Here is a 13,908-nt window from a genome sequence, read left to right as displayed (position 1 = left end):
ATTTTGTCCACAGAGCCCTGGTTTGTGCTGACTGAGTCTCTGAGAGGCAAACGGAGGCCTTGAGTCAACCGCAGAGTCCAAGTATGGCAGTGCTCCCTGACAAATGGCCAGTCCAATGAAAGCGCAGATTCGTGCTGCCCGACGATCGGTCAAAAGCCTGAGGCATCAGGTGGCTAGAAAAAGCGGGGAATATACCAAAAGGAAGGATAGCACTACCAGGCTTCCAGAAAGTTCCAGATTTTGGACCGTTTGGTTCCTACTGAGGCTCAGGGTGGTCTCTGAGAAAAGAATATTCTTTTTTTAAAAAAACATTTATTTATTTTTATACAAGAATTGGGGTACAGGCCAGAGATGCGGGGGCGGGGGGGGGGTTTGAGAGGATTCACCAGAGACAGAGCCGGCAACAGAACAGGCAGATAGACCGAAGTACACGGCTGAGGGGAGCAGCCTGCGAGACAGGAGGGGTCTGTCCCGCCATGTGGGTTTCTCCCTGGCAAGCTGGGAATCGAACTCGTGCTGCAGTGGCTGTGGCTTGCTTCATAGGTTGTGTCTTAACCCCTGCGCCACCAAGGAGGCCCAAGAATAAAGATTCTTGAAGTAAATTTGAGAGTTATAACTGGCATTCACCTGGTTTTGAAGCATAGCCTTAACACTTTCCTGAGAGAATAGCCAATTTGGAGATACAGAGTGGAATGACAGCATTTGATGCAGAGCAAAACTCTATTCCCACTCAATAGTTGGTTAGCAACAGGCCAGAGGTGTGGGGCTAAAAAGGCAGGAAGCTGTAATAAGTGCTATGAAATGGAAGATTGTGGAGGCCTTGCACCTTTCTTGTTTCCCTGACCTCTGCTTCCTGTACTTATAATCAACAACACAGTTTTAAATTTGGGTGACCTTGGAAGAATCATTGAGAGAGTACTTTGTGGGAGTCTCAAAGGAAGGGATATGAGTTAAGGTCCATTTGGGTGGACAGAAAAATGGGCCTCAATGGGGAGTCAGAGCCTCATTGGGTACTGGGAAGAGAGATCTGTGCCCTGCAGGAAATAAGTGTTCTGGGTAAACTCCTGATAGGACTGAAAAAGGCAGTAAATAGCCTTTAGGCGGTGGCTGACCCTCAAGCTACCAATAACATCTTATATCTAGAGAAGCTTGCCTTTGGTGTCAGTTGGGTGGAGGCAACTCTGAAGCAGGACTTAGGAGTCTTCAAGGGATTTTATGAGAAGTGTTCTCTAGTCCATCAAAACTCTATTCCTTTGCTCTTTCCATCCTTTCTGGAAGCTAGTTCAATTAGGCATTGACTCCATCACTCTGCCCTCACATCCAGTCCAACAGCAAACTGTGTACTATTAAACATGTTCATAATTCTACCATTTTTACCATTTCCATTACCACCACCTTGGTCCAAGCCATCACCACTATTTGCCTCTTTTATTGCAGTAGTCTGCACACCACTCTCCCTGCTACCCTCTTACAGTCTTCTTCACTGGAGACAGGATAAGGGCTTTAAAACCTAAGCCAGGGCCTCCCTGGTGGTGCAGGGGTTAAAGACAGCGCTATCAAGCTATTGCCAGTCACTGCAGCATGAATTCAATCCCCAGCTGTCCAGGGAGCAACCCACATGGTGCAGCAGACCTCTCCTGTCTCCCCGCTGCTCCCCTCAACAGTGTATTTCAGTAGATCTGCCTGTTCTGCTCCCTGCTCTCTCTGGTGTATCCTCCTACCCCCCACACCTCTGGCTTACACCCCAGTTCTTGTTTGCATAAATAAATAAATCTCTAAAAAAAAAAAAAAACCTAACCCAGATCATGAAAGTAGTATGCTCAAAACTGTTGACTTCCCTTCTCTCTCAGAATAAAATCCAAAGTCTCTACTTTGCTCTACAAAGTCCCACGAGATCCACTCCTATCATGTAACTGACCTTACCTCCTGCAAGCTTCCTTCAAATAATAGCAAGCTAGTTCCATACTTCATTGAAGCTCTCCCTTAGTCAGGGGAGGCTAGCTCTGTTGATTTAACACAATGAAAGTTGATTCCTTGCTTAGGTATATGTCCCGAACAAGTCAGCAAGAAGTGGTTTTCCACAAAGTTGTACAAGGACCCAGGCTAAGAGGCATCTAACATCTTGCTACTACACCAATTGCATCTACTGGTATTCTTTTTTTTTTTTTTTTTTTTTTTTTTTTATATAGAGGCATGCTTTATTTATTTGTTTGCTGGTTTCTTTGTTTGTTTTGTTTCTACATGCACTGGGTACAGTCAGAAGCGCGGGAGGGCGAGAGAATTCACGAGAGCCAGAGCGGGGAGCAGAGCAGGCAGAAGGACCGAAGTACACTGCTGAGGGGAGCAGCGGGCGGCAGGAGAGGTCTGCGCGCCATGTGGGACCCTCCTTTGGTGGCCGGGGAGCAGCCGGGGATCGAACCGGCGCCGCAGAGGCCGCGCGCAGCTTCGCAACCCAGCGCTCAACCGCTGCGCCACCGGGGAGGCCCTCTACTGGTATTCTTGATCATTGTGACAGGGAAAGAGAGAGCACACAAGAAATTGATGGCTTGACTCAGGAGTGACTCTGGCCCTTCTACTCACAGCTCATTATTCAAGTGGTTCCACCCAATGGCATGAAGGAGGGGAAGAAACATCTGTATATATATGCGCTCAGAAACATCTGTATATTAGTTTTCTATTGCTGCCATAACCAATTACCACATATCTGACAGTTCTAAAGGTCAAGCACCCAATACTAGTTTTACAGAGCAAAAATCAAAATGTCAACAAGGCTAAATTGCTCCCAGCCTCTAGGAGAGAATGTCTCCTTCCCATTCTCAATTTCTAGAAGCCACCCACATTTCTTGGCTCATGATCCCTTCCACAGTCTTCAAAGCCAGCAGTGGCATATCAAGTCTCTTTCACACTTCAAATTTCTCCTGCCTCTTCTCCTGTCCTTACATCTTTTTCTGACTGCAGCTGGAAGAAGTTCTCAACTTTTAAATATCCATGTATCAAATGGGTCCCACTTAGATAATCCAGAATAATCTTTCCATCTCAAGTTAAAAAAATCACAGGCCTCCCTGGTAGCACAGGGGTTAAGTCTCAGTGCTATCAAGTTATTGCCAGCCACTGTGGCATGAGTTTGATCCCCAGACAGGGAACTGACCCACATGGCTCAGCAGAACCTCTCCTGTCTCACCCGCTGCTCCCCTCTGCAGTGTATTTCAGTAGATCCTCCTGTTCTGCTCCTGACTCTGTCTCTGGTGAATCCTCTCACCTTCCCACTCCTCTGGCCTACACTCCAGTTCTTGTATGCATAAATAAATAAATCTTAAAAAAAAAAAAAAGAAAGGTCCGGAGATAATCTATCAGGAACCTTCTAGTTTTCCTCTCCACCATGATCTGTTCTTGTGGTCCAAAACAGCAGCGAATGCTCCAGGCATCATATGAGTATCCAATCAGCAAGATGGAGAAGGCCAAATAAAAAGGCGAAAAAGCCCCAATAGTTGTCTTATAGGGATGTATTCCAAATGCTGCTACACAACCTCTCTGTTTTTATTGGCCAGAATTTAGTCACATGACCTGACCTAGCTGCAAGTGGGGGCGGCTATATTGTCTTTAATTTTGGACTGTCTTGGATCCAGTTAAACAGGGTGTTTTGGTAGCAAGGAAAAAGAAGAAAAAGCCATGAAGGTGGAAATTAGCTGATCTGCCTTGATGTCAGACCCTCAGCCAATCAGAATCCAGAGTAAACTATGACATCATGAGATGCTTAGCAGAGCAGCCTTATAGGCTTTCTAGGAATAGAGAGGCTGAGACTGGAAATAGTTAATGTCTTGGCCATGGCATTCCCTTCCACCTCCTGCAGCCCTGACCTTGGATTTATGTGTGTTTTGTTCAATGCTTTTACTCCAGGCACTAGGACATAATATGTACTCAATAAATATTTATTGAATAAATAGGTGTTATTATTTATTCATTATTTTTGAATATTATTTTGACTACCATTATTGAATAATAGTTGTTATTATGTCCATTACACAGATGAAGAAACAGATGGGGGCTCTACTTCAAGGTGGGGACAGAGATTCAAACTCAGTTTGGGGGGCCTCCCTGGTGGTGCAGGGGCTAAAGACACTGTGCTGTCAAGCTACTGGCAGCCACTGCAACATGAATTCGATCCCCGACCAGGATCTATCTCATCTGCTGCTTCCCTCAGCAGTTTATTTCAGTAGATCTGCCTGTTCTGCTCCCCACTCTACCGCTGGTGAATCCTCTTGCCCCTCCCCCCCACCTCTGGCCTACACCCCAGTTTTGGTATGTATGCATACATAAAAACAAATCTTTAAAAAAAGAAAAGAAACTTAGTTTGGGTTGGGCCAGAATACTTAATCACCTTTTCAGTAAAGAAACTGCCACTCAGAGAGACAGGGAGACTTAGCAACAGACACAACAAGATATTCAGATCTTGTTCTCTAGTGCTGAGCTGCCAATACTGTAACTACTGGCTGCAAGAACTATTTGAATTTAAATTGATTAATATGGAAACAAATATAAAGTTTCTCATTTGCGTTACACATTTCAAGTATATCGAACAGAGCAGATATAGACATTTCCACCACGGTAGAAAGTTCTATAGGATGGTACTGCTCAAACATGAGGAATCAGGGGCCTCCATGGTGGTACAAGGAGTTAAGACAAAACCTATGAAACTATCTGCAGCCGCTACAGCACGAGTTCGATGCCCAGCCAGGGAGCCACTCACATGGCGCAGCAGGACTCTCCTGACTGGCCCGCTGCTCCCCTCAGCAGTGAATTTTGGTCGATCTGCCTGTTCTGTTCCCCACTCTGTCTCTGGTGAATCCTCTCACCTCCCCCCTGCTGCACCTCTGGCCTATACCCCAGTTCTTACATGCAACTTACATCTTACATCCATTTGCAACTTACAGTTCATAAATAAATAAATCTTAAAAAAAATTAAAAAAAAAAAAAAAGAATGAGGAATCAAGTCAAGGAACAGTCTCCAGAGAGCTCTGGGGAAACTGTCCAAATTCTAAGCCTCACCAGGAGAATTTTACGCACTCTGCAAGGAAAACATTTTACATTTTTAAGGATTGATATAGGGAACAAATTTTCCCTATACATTTTTACATTTTCAAGGATTTGTCTGGGCAATTATCGGGTTAATGTATCTATCCAATGTTGTCTACATATTGAGGAAAACAAGGAAGTTTGTTAATATTTACCCTGCCTCTTTAGAGCCTTGTCTCCTGGGGACTGGGAGTTTTAGCAATGCCATAAGCCTTAAAGTCTGTCTTTATTTGAGGGTACTGATTTGCCCAGTGGAAGCTTTTTTCTTACTGTTGATGCAGCTTCTTCACAAAACCAGTCCACAGCTGTGTCTGGGCATTTTTTTCTTTGTACCTCTTAGCTGAAACCAGGGTGAGAGGTATCCTTTTAATTGTTAACTGTAGTTCACAAGGGCATTTTCAAGAAGAATCTGAATTCTGGAGTCAGATTGCCTGCCTGGATTCAAATCCCTCTGTGTCCCTTAATTCTCTCATCTGTAAACTGGGGATGATGATGTGGATGATAACAATAGGAAGTAACCCACAGGACCTATTATGAGGATTAAAGGAGTTATTGTGTATATGGACGGGGTTGAGAACACTGTCTGGCACAGAGTTAGGGTCATTTAAGTTTGCTGTTATTGGACAAATCTCCATGGGAAGAGACAGAGCACTGAAGGAGAACAGAGACCAGGAAGATTTTGCTGGGCTCCCAGAAGGAGTGGGAGTTGGCAGCAGGGACAGCAGGTTAAGGAGGCCAAGAGGGCTATGGGAACCAGCCAGGCCTGGAGAGTCCAGGCCCTGTTGTCTCCCACCCAGGGGCCAGGGAGGTAGGAGATGAAAGTGAAGAGCGTGGCAAGCCCCATATGTTCCTTAGGACCCAAACTTTGTTTCTAGTGCCCGAGACAAATAGGCATGAAATTCACATCTGGGACCCACCTCCGGCCTGGCTGTGGCCTCTGCCTCTGGGCACCAAGCCCAGTCTGTGCTCTTTAATGGAGGCAGCACAGGTGGCTTCCAGAGCCCAGGGGAGGACCTTGTCCACCTCAGAACTGCCGACAGCTTCCTGGAAGAGCAGACTCCTGAAGCACACAGGAGTCCAAATAGGAATTTGTCCAGCAGGAAAGGGGGCGGGGGATGGGGGAGAGAAAGCCTCAGTTAGAGGGGCTTGTGCCCTTCTAATTCCGGGCCTTGTACAAAGGTCCAGAGTCCAGAGGGCCTTGAGTAATAAGAGAGTATTATAGAAAACCCAAGTGATTCCCAGGAGGCATATGGCAGGGGACCAGAATCTCTAGGGAAAGACAGCAGGAGCTTCATCTCATTCAGTCATGCCTGATTTCTCTCCTCAGGACAGCTAAGTGCCTGCCTGCATGGGGCAATGCTGGTGGCTCAGAGATGGGCTGTCCTCGCGGGAGGATACACAAGGACACAATGCCTTACTAGTAAGATCAATGGGCCAATGAAGGCGGCACAGGGCATTGAAAACTTCCCCAGATGACTGAAGCCCTGGCCAAGGACTTAACCGGGCAGGAGCCCCTGAGCCAGAGCCCTCCAACTAAATGACTCCCAAATTCCTAACCCTGACAAACCTTGAGGGTTTGGCTTGTTGCATTACACCATTATGCTTTTTGTAATCTGTTGCACAGCAGTGGACAATTAAACACACAACTTTCTTGTGTTTTCTGTGTGTCCATCTCTGTTTGACATCCCCTGGGCGCCGCCACCCCCATGTCTAGAAGCTTGAATGTCCATTTGCAACTGTCTGTCTCTGGATGCGTCTGTAGTTTCTCCCTTGATGTCAGCTGGCGTCTCTCTGGGTCTCTCTGCCACTGCTCTCCCTCTCGATGGAGATCTTTCTCTGCATGAATGTCTCTATTTATAGATGCTCGCGCGCACGCCTCTCCGCGTCCCGGGCTCTCGGCGTCTCCCCTCCAGCTCTCAGTGCGCTCGCGTCGGCCCCTCCGGCCCCCCATCTCTTGACCCGCCCGCGGGCCCGCCCAGACTCCCGCCCTCTGGGGCTCCCGGTCCCCTCCGCCGCTGCAGTTCTCCGACCTCACCTCTGGCTCTCGCGCGCCCCGACTTTCCCAGCCGCTCCTCCCTCCTCCTCGCTGTCTGTCTCTCTCTCCAGGCCTCTGCTTCCCTCTCCTGGCCAGCCGCTCTCACCGCACCCCGGTCTCCCAGGGGATCCCTCAGCCGCGTTAAGGCAGCTCCCTGCGGGGACCCGGCAGAGCACTGGATGGGGGCTGCAGGCGCTAGTGGGGTTCCCACCCGGCCTCGCGGAGCCGGGGCTCCCCGGACCTTCGGCGCCAGCATCCCTGCGCGCGGAGACCTCCCAGCGCGCTCCCAGCGCCACCTTAAGCGCCCCCCCTTCCTCTCCAGCGGAGGATGGGCCCCGCCGGCTCCGGCCCCAGGTGTCGGGCCACCCCGCCCCCACGGCCCCGGCGCCGCCGGGAGCGGGGTCCAGCCCCCCGGAGCCTCCATCCCGCCCCGGGCCACCCCGCCGCCGCCACACACGCCAGGCTCAGGAGTTTTAGTGCTGCCAGAGCACCGCCCCCTCCCCAACAGCCACGACCAAAAAAATTAAATAACACCAAGAGAGGAGGAAAGAGAGGAGGGAGGAGGGAGGAGGGACAGAGGAACACGGAGAAGAGGCAGAAGGGGGGGGAGAGAGGGAGAGAGAGAGAGAGGGAGAGGCTGGGAGCGGAGGAGGAAAGAGGGAGACGGAGCAGGTGGAGAAGCGGAGTAGGGAGGAGGGCAGGGGGCGGTGGGGAGGAGGCGGGGAGCAGCATGGAGACATGGAGTTAGGGGGCTCGGGGGAGCTTAGTGAAGAGGGCGCGGAGAGGGGGTTGTGGCTAGAAGCCGAGAGGTAACCCGAGGGAGCAGCAGCAGGCAGGGAGAGGAGGAGGAGGGTTGGGAGGCAGAGGGAGGCCGGGGAAAGAGAGGGGCCGAGGGGGAGTGGAGAGGGTCTTGGGGAGCTGTCGGTCCCAGCTGCCAGAGTGTTGAGGGAACAGGGACTCCCTGGGGAGGAGAGCGAGGCGGGCCGTCCTGGAGGGACGGGTCCCACCGAGAGGGGAGAGAGGAGCTAAGAGTGGTGACAAGGGGTGCAGGGCTTCAGGCAGGGATCTTTAGAGGCCCCCAGGGGATGGGGGGTGCAGTTCGTTTGAGCGTCCCTGGAGCGCTGGTACTCTGGGCTGCAATGGGGGCGGCAGGTAAGGCCTGGGGGGGGGGGGCGGGCAGGGAGTGGGTTGGGGCAGGAGAGGTGGGGGGGATGCCAAGGAAAGGGGTTCAGGTTACTCTCTCCCCAGCTCACATTGGACCAGCACCTGACCCCGAGGACTGGTGGAGCTACAAGGATAATCTCCAGGGAAACTTCGTGCCAGGTGCAGCCCGGGTGGGGACCCAGGAGTCCAGGACACGGGGGGCCTCCTCGCTCAGACCCAGGAACCTTTCCTCCTCCCCACCCCAGGACCCAGGAGTCCCAGGCCCTTCCTCCCTCCCGCGGGACTGGGCCCAGCCTCTGAACCCCAGCGGCTCACCACGGGACATTATACATGCGCATTTCAAGTAGTGAGTGGGAGTAGAGGAAGGAAAGAGCGTGGGGGTGGAAGATGGAGCTTGTGTGTGCCTTTGCAGGGAAAAAAGCAGGTAGATCCCGGGCTCCTGCTGAGAAAGAGGCTCAGTGACCCCGCCCCCCAATTTCTCCAGCATTCTCTTGGCAACTCCTCTCTCCAAAGCATTCATTATCCAGCTGTGGGACAAGGGAGACTGAAAGAACTACAACTCCCATGGGCTCTGGCACAGGCAGGCAGTGGATGGGGAGGCTGGCAGCTCTGGGGCCTGCTGGGACTTGTAGTTCCGTCTCCAATGGCTTAGGTCTGATCAAAGAGCGGCTTGGAGGTGTTAGAGGGTCTTAGAAAATTCCTCCAAGGTTCTCCTAGGACCTGAACTTTGAATCCAAGCCCCTTCCTCACTCAGACCCCAAAGACCAGGTGCCCAGCCCTTGCTCTTCTGAGATCTAGAAATGCAGACCATAGCCTTCTTAGCAGGTCCCAGCATTGGGGTCCAGCTCCTATTTCTGACACCCTTTCCTCCCTGCCACACCTCTGCCCCCCAGGGCCGCCCTTCTGGGGCCTGGTGAATGCAGCCTGGAGTTTGTGTGCCGTGGGGAAGCGGCAGAGCCCCGTGGATGTAGAGCTGAAGAGGGTCCTTTATGACCCCTTTCTGCCCCCACTGAGGCTCAGCACTGGGGGAGAAAAGGTAAGAGGCTTGGTGGGATTTGGGGTTACCAAAACCACTGGGGATGGGCATGAGTGGGGATCGGGAGTGGGGTGCTGAGGTGGGAGGTCAACCTTGGAGGAGGAAGGGTACGCACTGGATGGGGAATGGCTTCTTTCACTTTAAAAATGGATCACCTGTTCTTCCTTTCCCAAATATGGCTCCCTAGTGTCCCTACCTTTGTAGAAACAATGATCAAACAGATCATTTTCCCTTGCCAGGCACTTTTAAAAGTCTGATCTCTATCCTCTGTCCTCACAGCACCCCCTTGAAATAGGCGCTATTATTTTATGGATGTAGAACCCCAGGCACAGACAGGTTAAGTTACTTGCTGAGGCCACAGCTAGAGAGTGCCAGCACTGGGGTTCAATCGCAGGCAGTGTGGTACCACTATTCTTGCTCTGGCCCACTGTGCAAAACCATTTTTTGTAAAAGCCCACACCACTCTTTATTCAGCTCCCCCAGCCTGAAGGCAGAGATCTCTACCCTGTCCTGTGCCTTCCCTTGCTCGCATTTCCAATCCATGTCCTTTCTATTCTCCCTGCTAAATACCATTCAGATCTTTCCAAATTCTCACCGCCATCCTCTTGTACTGCAAGAGGATGTCATGGCTTCTTCACAGGTCTGCCTCTTTCCTCCTGCAATCCATTCACCACCCCCCAGTCAGAGAGATGTTTAAAAACACGAACTAGATCTTACCACTCCCCTGCTCAAAATGTTTCCATTAGGTTAAATAATAATAGTAAACATTAGTGTGGCATTTACATGTGTGTCAGCAATAGCTCGGAGCAATCTCCCTCTCTCTCTATATATGTATACATATACACTTAATTATTTAAATAAAAATACAAAACACCCATCCTTCCCCCACTAGATCCTGCACCATCTGGCTCCAGCATCACTCCTTTGTTCACTGGGTGCTGTTCTCACTGGCCTCTTAGCTGTCACTAAAACAGACCATTCCAGGACCTTTGTACTTGCTATTACAACTTACCTCCCTGAATGCCCTTCTCCCTGCTCTTGCAACTAACCCTGACATAATATCCTTCAAGTCTCCATTCAAATGGCACTTCCTCATGGAAGTCTTTCTGAGCTCACTGCTGCCCTCCACCCCCCCAACCTCACACTCCCAATCTAGGCCAGGTTTTCCATTGCATTTTCTCAGAGCTGCCAGTTCTTCCCAGTAGGAGCTGGATGTTGTTAATTCAGCAGTTACTGATGTGATTTAGTATTTATTGTCTCCTCCATTAGAACATAAGCTCCATGGGGCCCAGGATTTCTGTCTACTTGCTCATTGCTCTCTTACTGACCTCCATGGCACAGAATAACAGTTTAATATATATATATATAATATAAATATATAAAAAAATATATAATAGTTTAATTAAATGGATTCGCCAATAATGAGCACTTGCCACAGACCAGCACAGAGTGTGGAAGGTGCTGGTGTCCAAACTGCAGGGAGATGAAGTGATTGTTGGCAGTGTGAAAGGGGGGAGGGGAAAACAGGAGGAAAGAAATCTTTCCATGTCCCAGTGACAGCTTCCACCTCTCCCACAGCTCCGGGGAACCCTGTACAACACTGGTCGCCATGTCTCCTTCCTGCCTGCCTCCCGGCCTGTGGTCAATGTGTCTGGGGGTCCCCTCCTTTATAGCCACCGACTCAGTGAACTGCGGCTACTATTTGGAGCACGTGATGGGGCTGGCTCTGAGCACCAGATCAACCACCAGGGTTTCTCTGCTGAGGTAGTGGCCATGGACCTCTGACCCTTGACTTTTGCCCTAAGTCAACCCAACTCTTCCTCACCCTCCTCTTTTTTTTTTTTTAAAGATTTATTTATTTATTTATGCAAGCACTGGGTACAGTCAGAACTGCGGGAGGGTGAGAGGATTCACCAGAGCGGGGAGCAGAACAGGCAGACTGAGGAAGTACACTGCTGAGGGGAGCAGCGGGCGGCAGGAGAGGTCTGCGCGCCATGTGGGACCCTCCTCCGGTGGCCGGGGAGCAACCGGGGATCGAACCGGCGCTGCAGAGGCTGCGGGCAGCTTCGCAGCCCAGCGCTCAACTGCTACGCCACCAGGGGAGGCCCCTCACCCTCCTCTTAAGGCCTCACCCCCATTGTCCTCCATAGCACTGCCCGCCCCCACTAATCCTTGACCTGACTTGGGACCCTCCAAAAGCCCTTCTCTCCTTCCCTTCTGCTGGGGGACCCCCACTCTTTGTGCTCCCCTCAGGTGCAGCTCATCCATTTCAACCAAGAACTCTATGGGAACTTCAGCGCCGCTTCCCGGAGCCCCAATGGCCTGGCTATTCTCAGCCTCTTTGTCAATGTGAGCCCAGGCAAGATTCAGAGGGTGGGAGGTTCTGGGTACTGGGAATCTGGGGTCTGAGGAAGAGCAAGGCTGGGAGGCCCAGATGCCAGGGTTCTGGCGGGGGAGGAAGGGATTGGGGGCTTGAACTTGTGGGCTCCGGCTTCTTCATGTCGTCCTCCAATACAGGTGGCTGGCAGCTCAAACCCATTCCTCAGCCGCCTCCTTAACCGTGACACCATCACCCGCATCTCTTATAAGAGTAAGTCCCTGCTGGGTTGTCGGGAAGGGCACATGAAGCATCCCTGTTCACTCTGGCCTGGTATTCCCACAGACGATGCCTACTTTCTTCAAGACCTGAGCCTGGAGCTCCTGTTTCCCGAATCCTTTGGCTTCATCACCTATCAGGGCTCTCTCAGCACCCCGCCCTGCTCAGAGACCGTCACCTGGATCCTCATTGACCGGGCCCTCAATATCACTTCCCTCCAGGTGACACCTGTGTGCCCCCACCTCCTGGCTTGGTCAACAGGCCTGGGGATCTTTTTGCCTTACCTACCCTCCTTCCCCCACACTGACCCCACTCGAGGGGCAAAGAGGGTCACCCTGGAAGGTGGGAGGAATCTGAGCAAGGCTCTGCCCAGACGCCCCAGGGGCAGGACTCCAGGACCTTGCATTATTCACTCCCAGTTTCCCACCCCCCTTCCCTGGCAGATGCACTCCCTGAGACTCCTGAGCCAGAATCCTCCATCCCAGATCTTCCAGAGTCTCAGCGGTAACGGCAGGCCCCTGCAGCCCTTGGCTCACAGGGCTTTGAGGGGCAACAGGGATCCCAGGCACCCCGAGAGGCGCTGCCGAGGCCCCAACTACCGCCTGCATGGTATGGTCCAGTCGGAATCCCTTCCACGTCTTGGTCTAAGCCGCCTGTGTGTCTCCCCTTGATGTCTCAATACCATACAGTCCGACCCCTTCCCTCCCCGCCTCACTTGCTGCTTCTGCACTTGCTGCTTCCAGCCTCCTGGGTCCTCACTGCTTCTTTCTCCCTTATCCCCGGGTCAACGCGGTTCAGTCCACCTCCCCGCCTTAGGTCATTGCTGGTCCTTGATTTGCCTTTCCTCTTCGCTGCTTACAACTTTCAACTTGGAGTATAACCCGAACCCCCTGACTTTCTCCTTGCTATTGTTATGACGTTATGGTACAGTCCGTGCCGGTTCCTTGTTGCCATGGGTACAACCCTATGCTGCCCCCGCCCCCCTTACTGAGAATCAACTTGGTACAACGTCCTTCCCACCCTCCTGCCTCCTGTGATTCCGCCCAGGGATCTAAGCCACCTCTCCGGCTTCTCCACTTGGTACAGCCCAGGCAGCACCCCGCCCCACGCCGCCTCCCGGAATAACTTCACTTGGTTCAGCCCGATGCTGTCACCCGATGTCCCTATTCCACCCTCCTGCGGCCTCTCTATGGTTCAGTCCAGGGCCATCCCGAATTCATTGCTCCCTCCCCCGTTTCTCATCCTAGTACATTCCGGCTCCCCCTTTGCAGCCTCCCTTGGTCGCGCCCTACGCGGCCCAGCTCCCGCCCCCTGCACGCCCCTTGCATCCCCCCTGCACGGCCCATCCTCTCGGGCCTACATTAACGCGCCCCCTCCAGCCACCGCAGCGGTGTCTTCTATCTTACAGTGGATGGAACCCCTCAAGGTCGCTGAGACGCCCCATCGAGGACTGCGCCTGCTCTTCCCAAGCCTACCCACAGGGGAGGGGACTCACCCCCAAAACAAAGCTATTAAAGGGACCGAATACTCCCTGTTTCTCAGTGGTCTGATTCTAGGCGCGGCGGGGAAGCATTAGGGGATTAAGAATAGCAGCTTTCTTCTGGAAGCCAGTCTCCCACATCCTAAACCGCACGACTGGGATTTTTAGCCTCCTGTTACCCACAACAATCATTTGGGTACGCGGCTCCTTTAAGCGGCGTTACCCTCCCCCCGCCCCCCCCCCGCCCATACCCACCCTCCGCGTCAGGCAGCACGCGCTGAGCCATGTGCTTCCCCCTCCCGCCTGCCTCATTGGCCCGAACTGGGTCACTGTCCCGCCCCCAGCGCCTGCTCCCATTGGGCAAATGTAGGTCAGGGTCCCGCCTCCCTCCCAAAGACTAGGCAACTTCTCGCATAGCCCCTCACGCGCCCTCCCGGGCTTTGGCGGATCCAGGGGTCCCATTGGCTGTGTGTCTCGAGGGGTCGAGACGCGATTGGCCGGCGCTTTCAACCTAGGCACGCGGC

At 52.3% G+C, this 13,908-nt stretch overlaps 1 protein-coding gene across 1 annotated transcript; it reads left to right on the top strand.

The window, feature by feature from the left end:
- Positions 1 to 7,979: 7,979 nt before the first annotated feature.
- Positions 7,980 to 13,441, top strand: CA11 (carbonic anhydrase 11). The gene is made up of 9 exons (XM_037516917.2): positions 7,980 to 8,260; positions 8,357 to 8,431; positions 9,166 to 9,308; positions 10,887 to 11,072; positions 11,562 to 11,657; positions 11,826 to 11,898; positions 11,971 to 12,125; positions 12,348 to 12,513; positions 13,313 to 13,441. Exons 1-9 carry the CDS (start codon positions 8,194 to 8,196, stop codon positions 13,336 to 13,338), a joined length of 987 nt encoding a protein of 328 aa, XP_037372814.1. The 5' UTR covers positions 7,980 to 8,193; the 3' UTR covers positions 13,339 to 13,441.
- The last annotated feature ends 467 nt before the right edge of the window (positions 13,442 to 13,908 follow it).

The sequence above is a fragment of the Talpa occidentalis genome, unplaced genomic scaffold, assembly GCF_014898055.3.
Source record: "Talpa occidentalis isolate TD23 unplaced genomic scaffold, MPIMG_talOcc4v2.1 talOcc4.17, whole genome shotgun sequence".
In the NCBI taxonomy this organism is placed as follows: Eukaryota; Metazoa; Chordata; class Mammalia; order Eulipotyphla; family Talpidae; genus Talpa; species Talpa occidentalis.
This window is presented reverse-complemented; position numbering and strand designations above follow the sequence as displayed.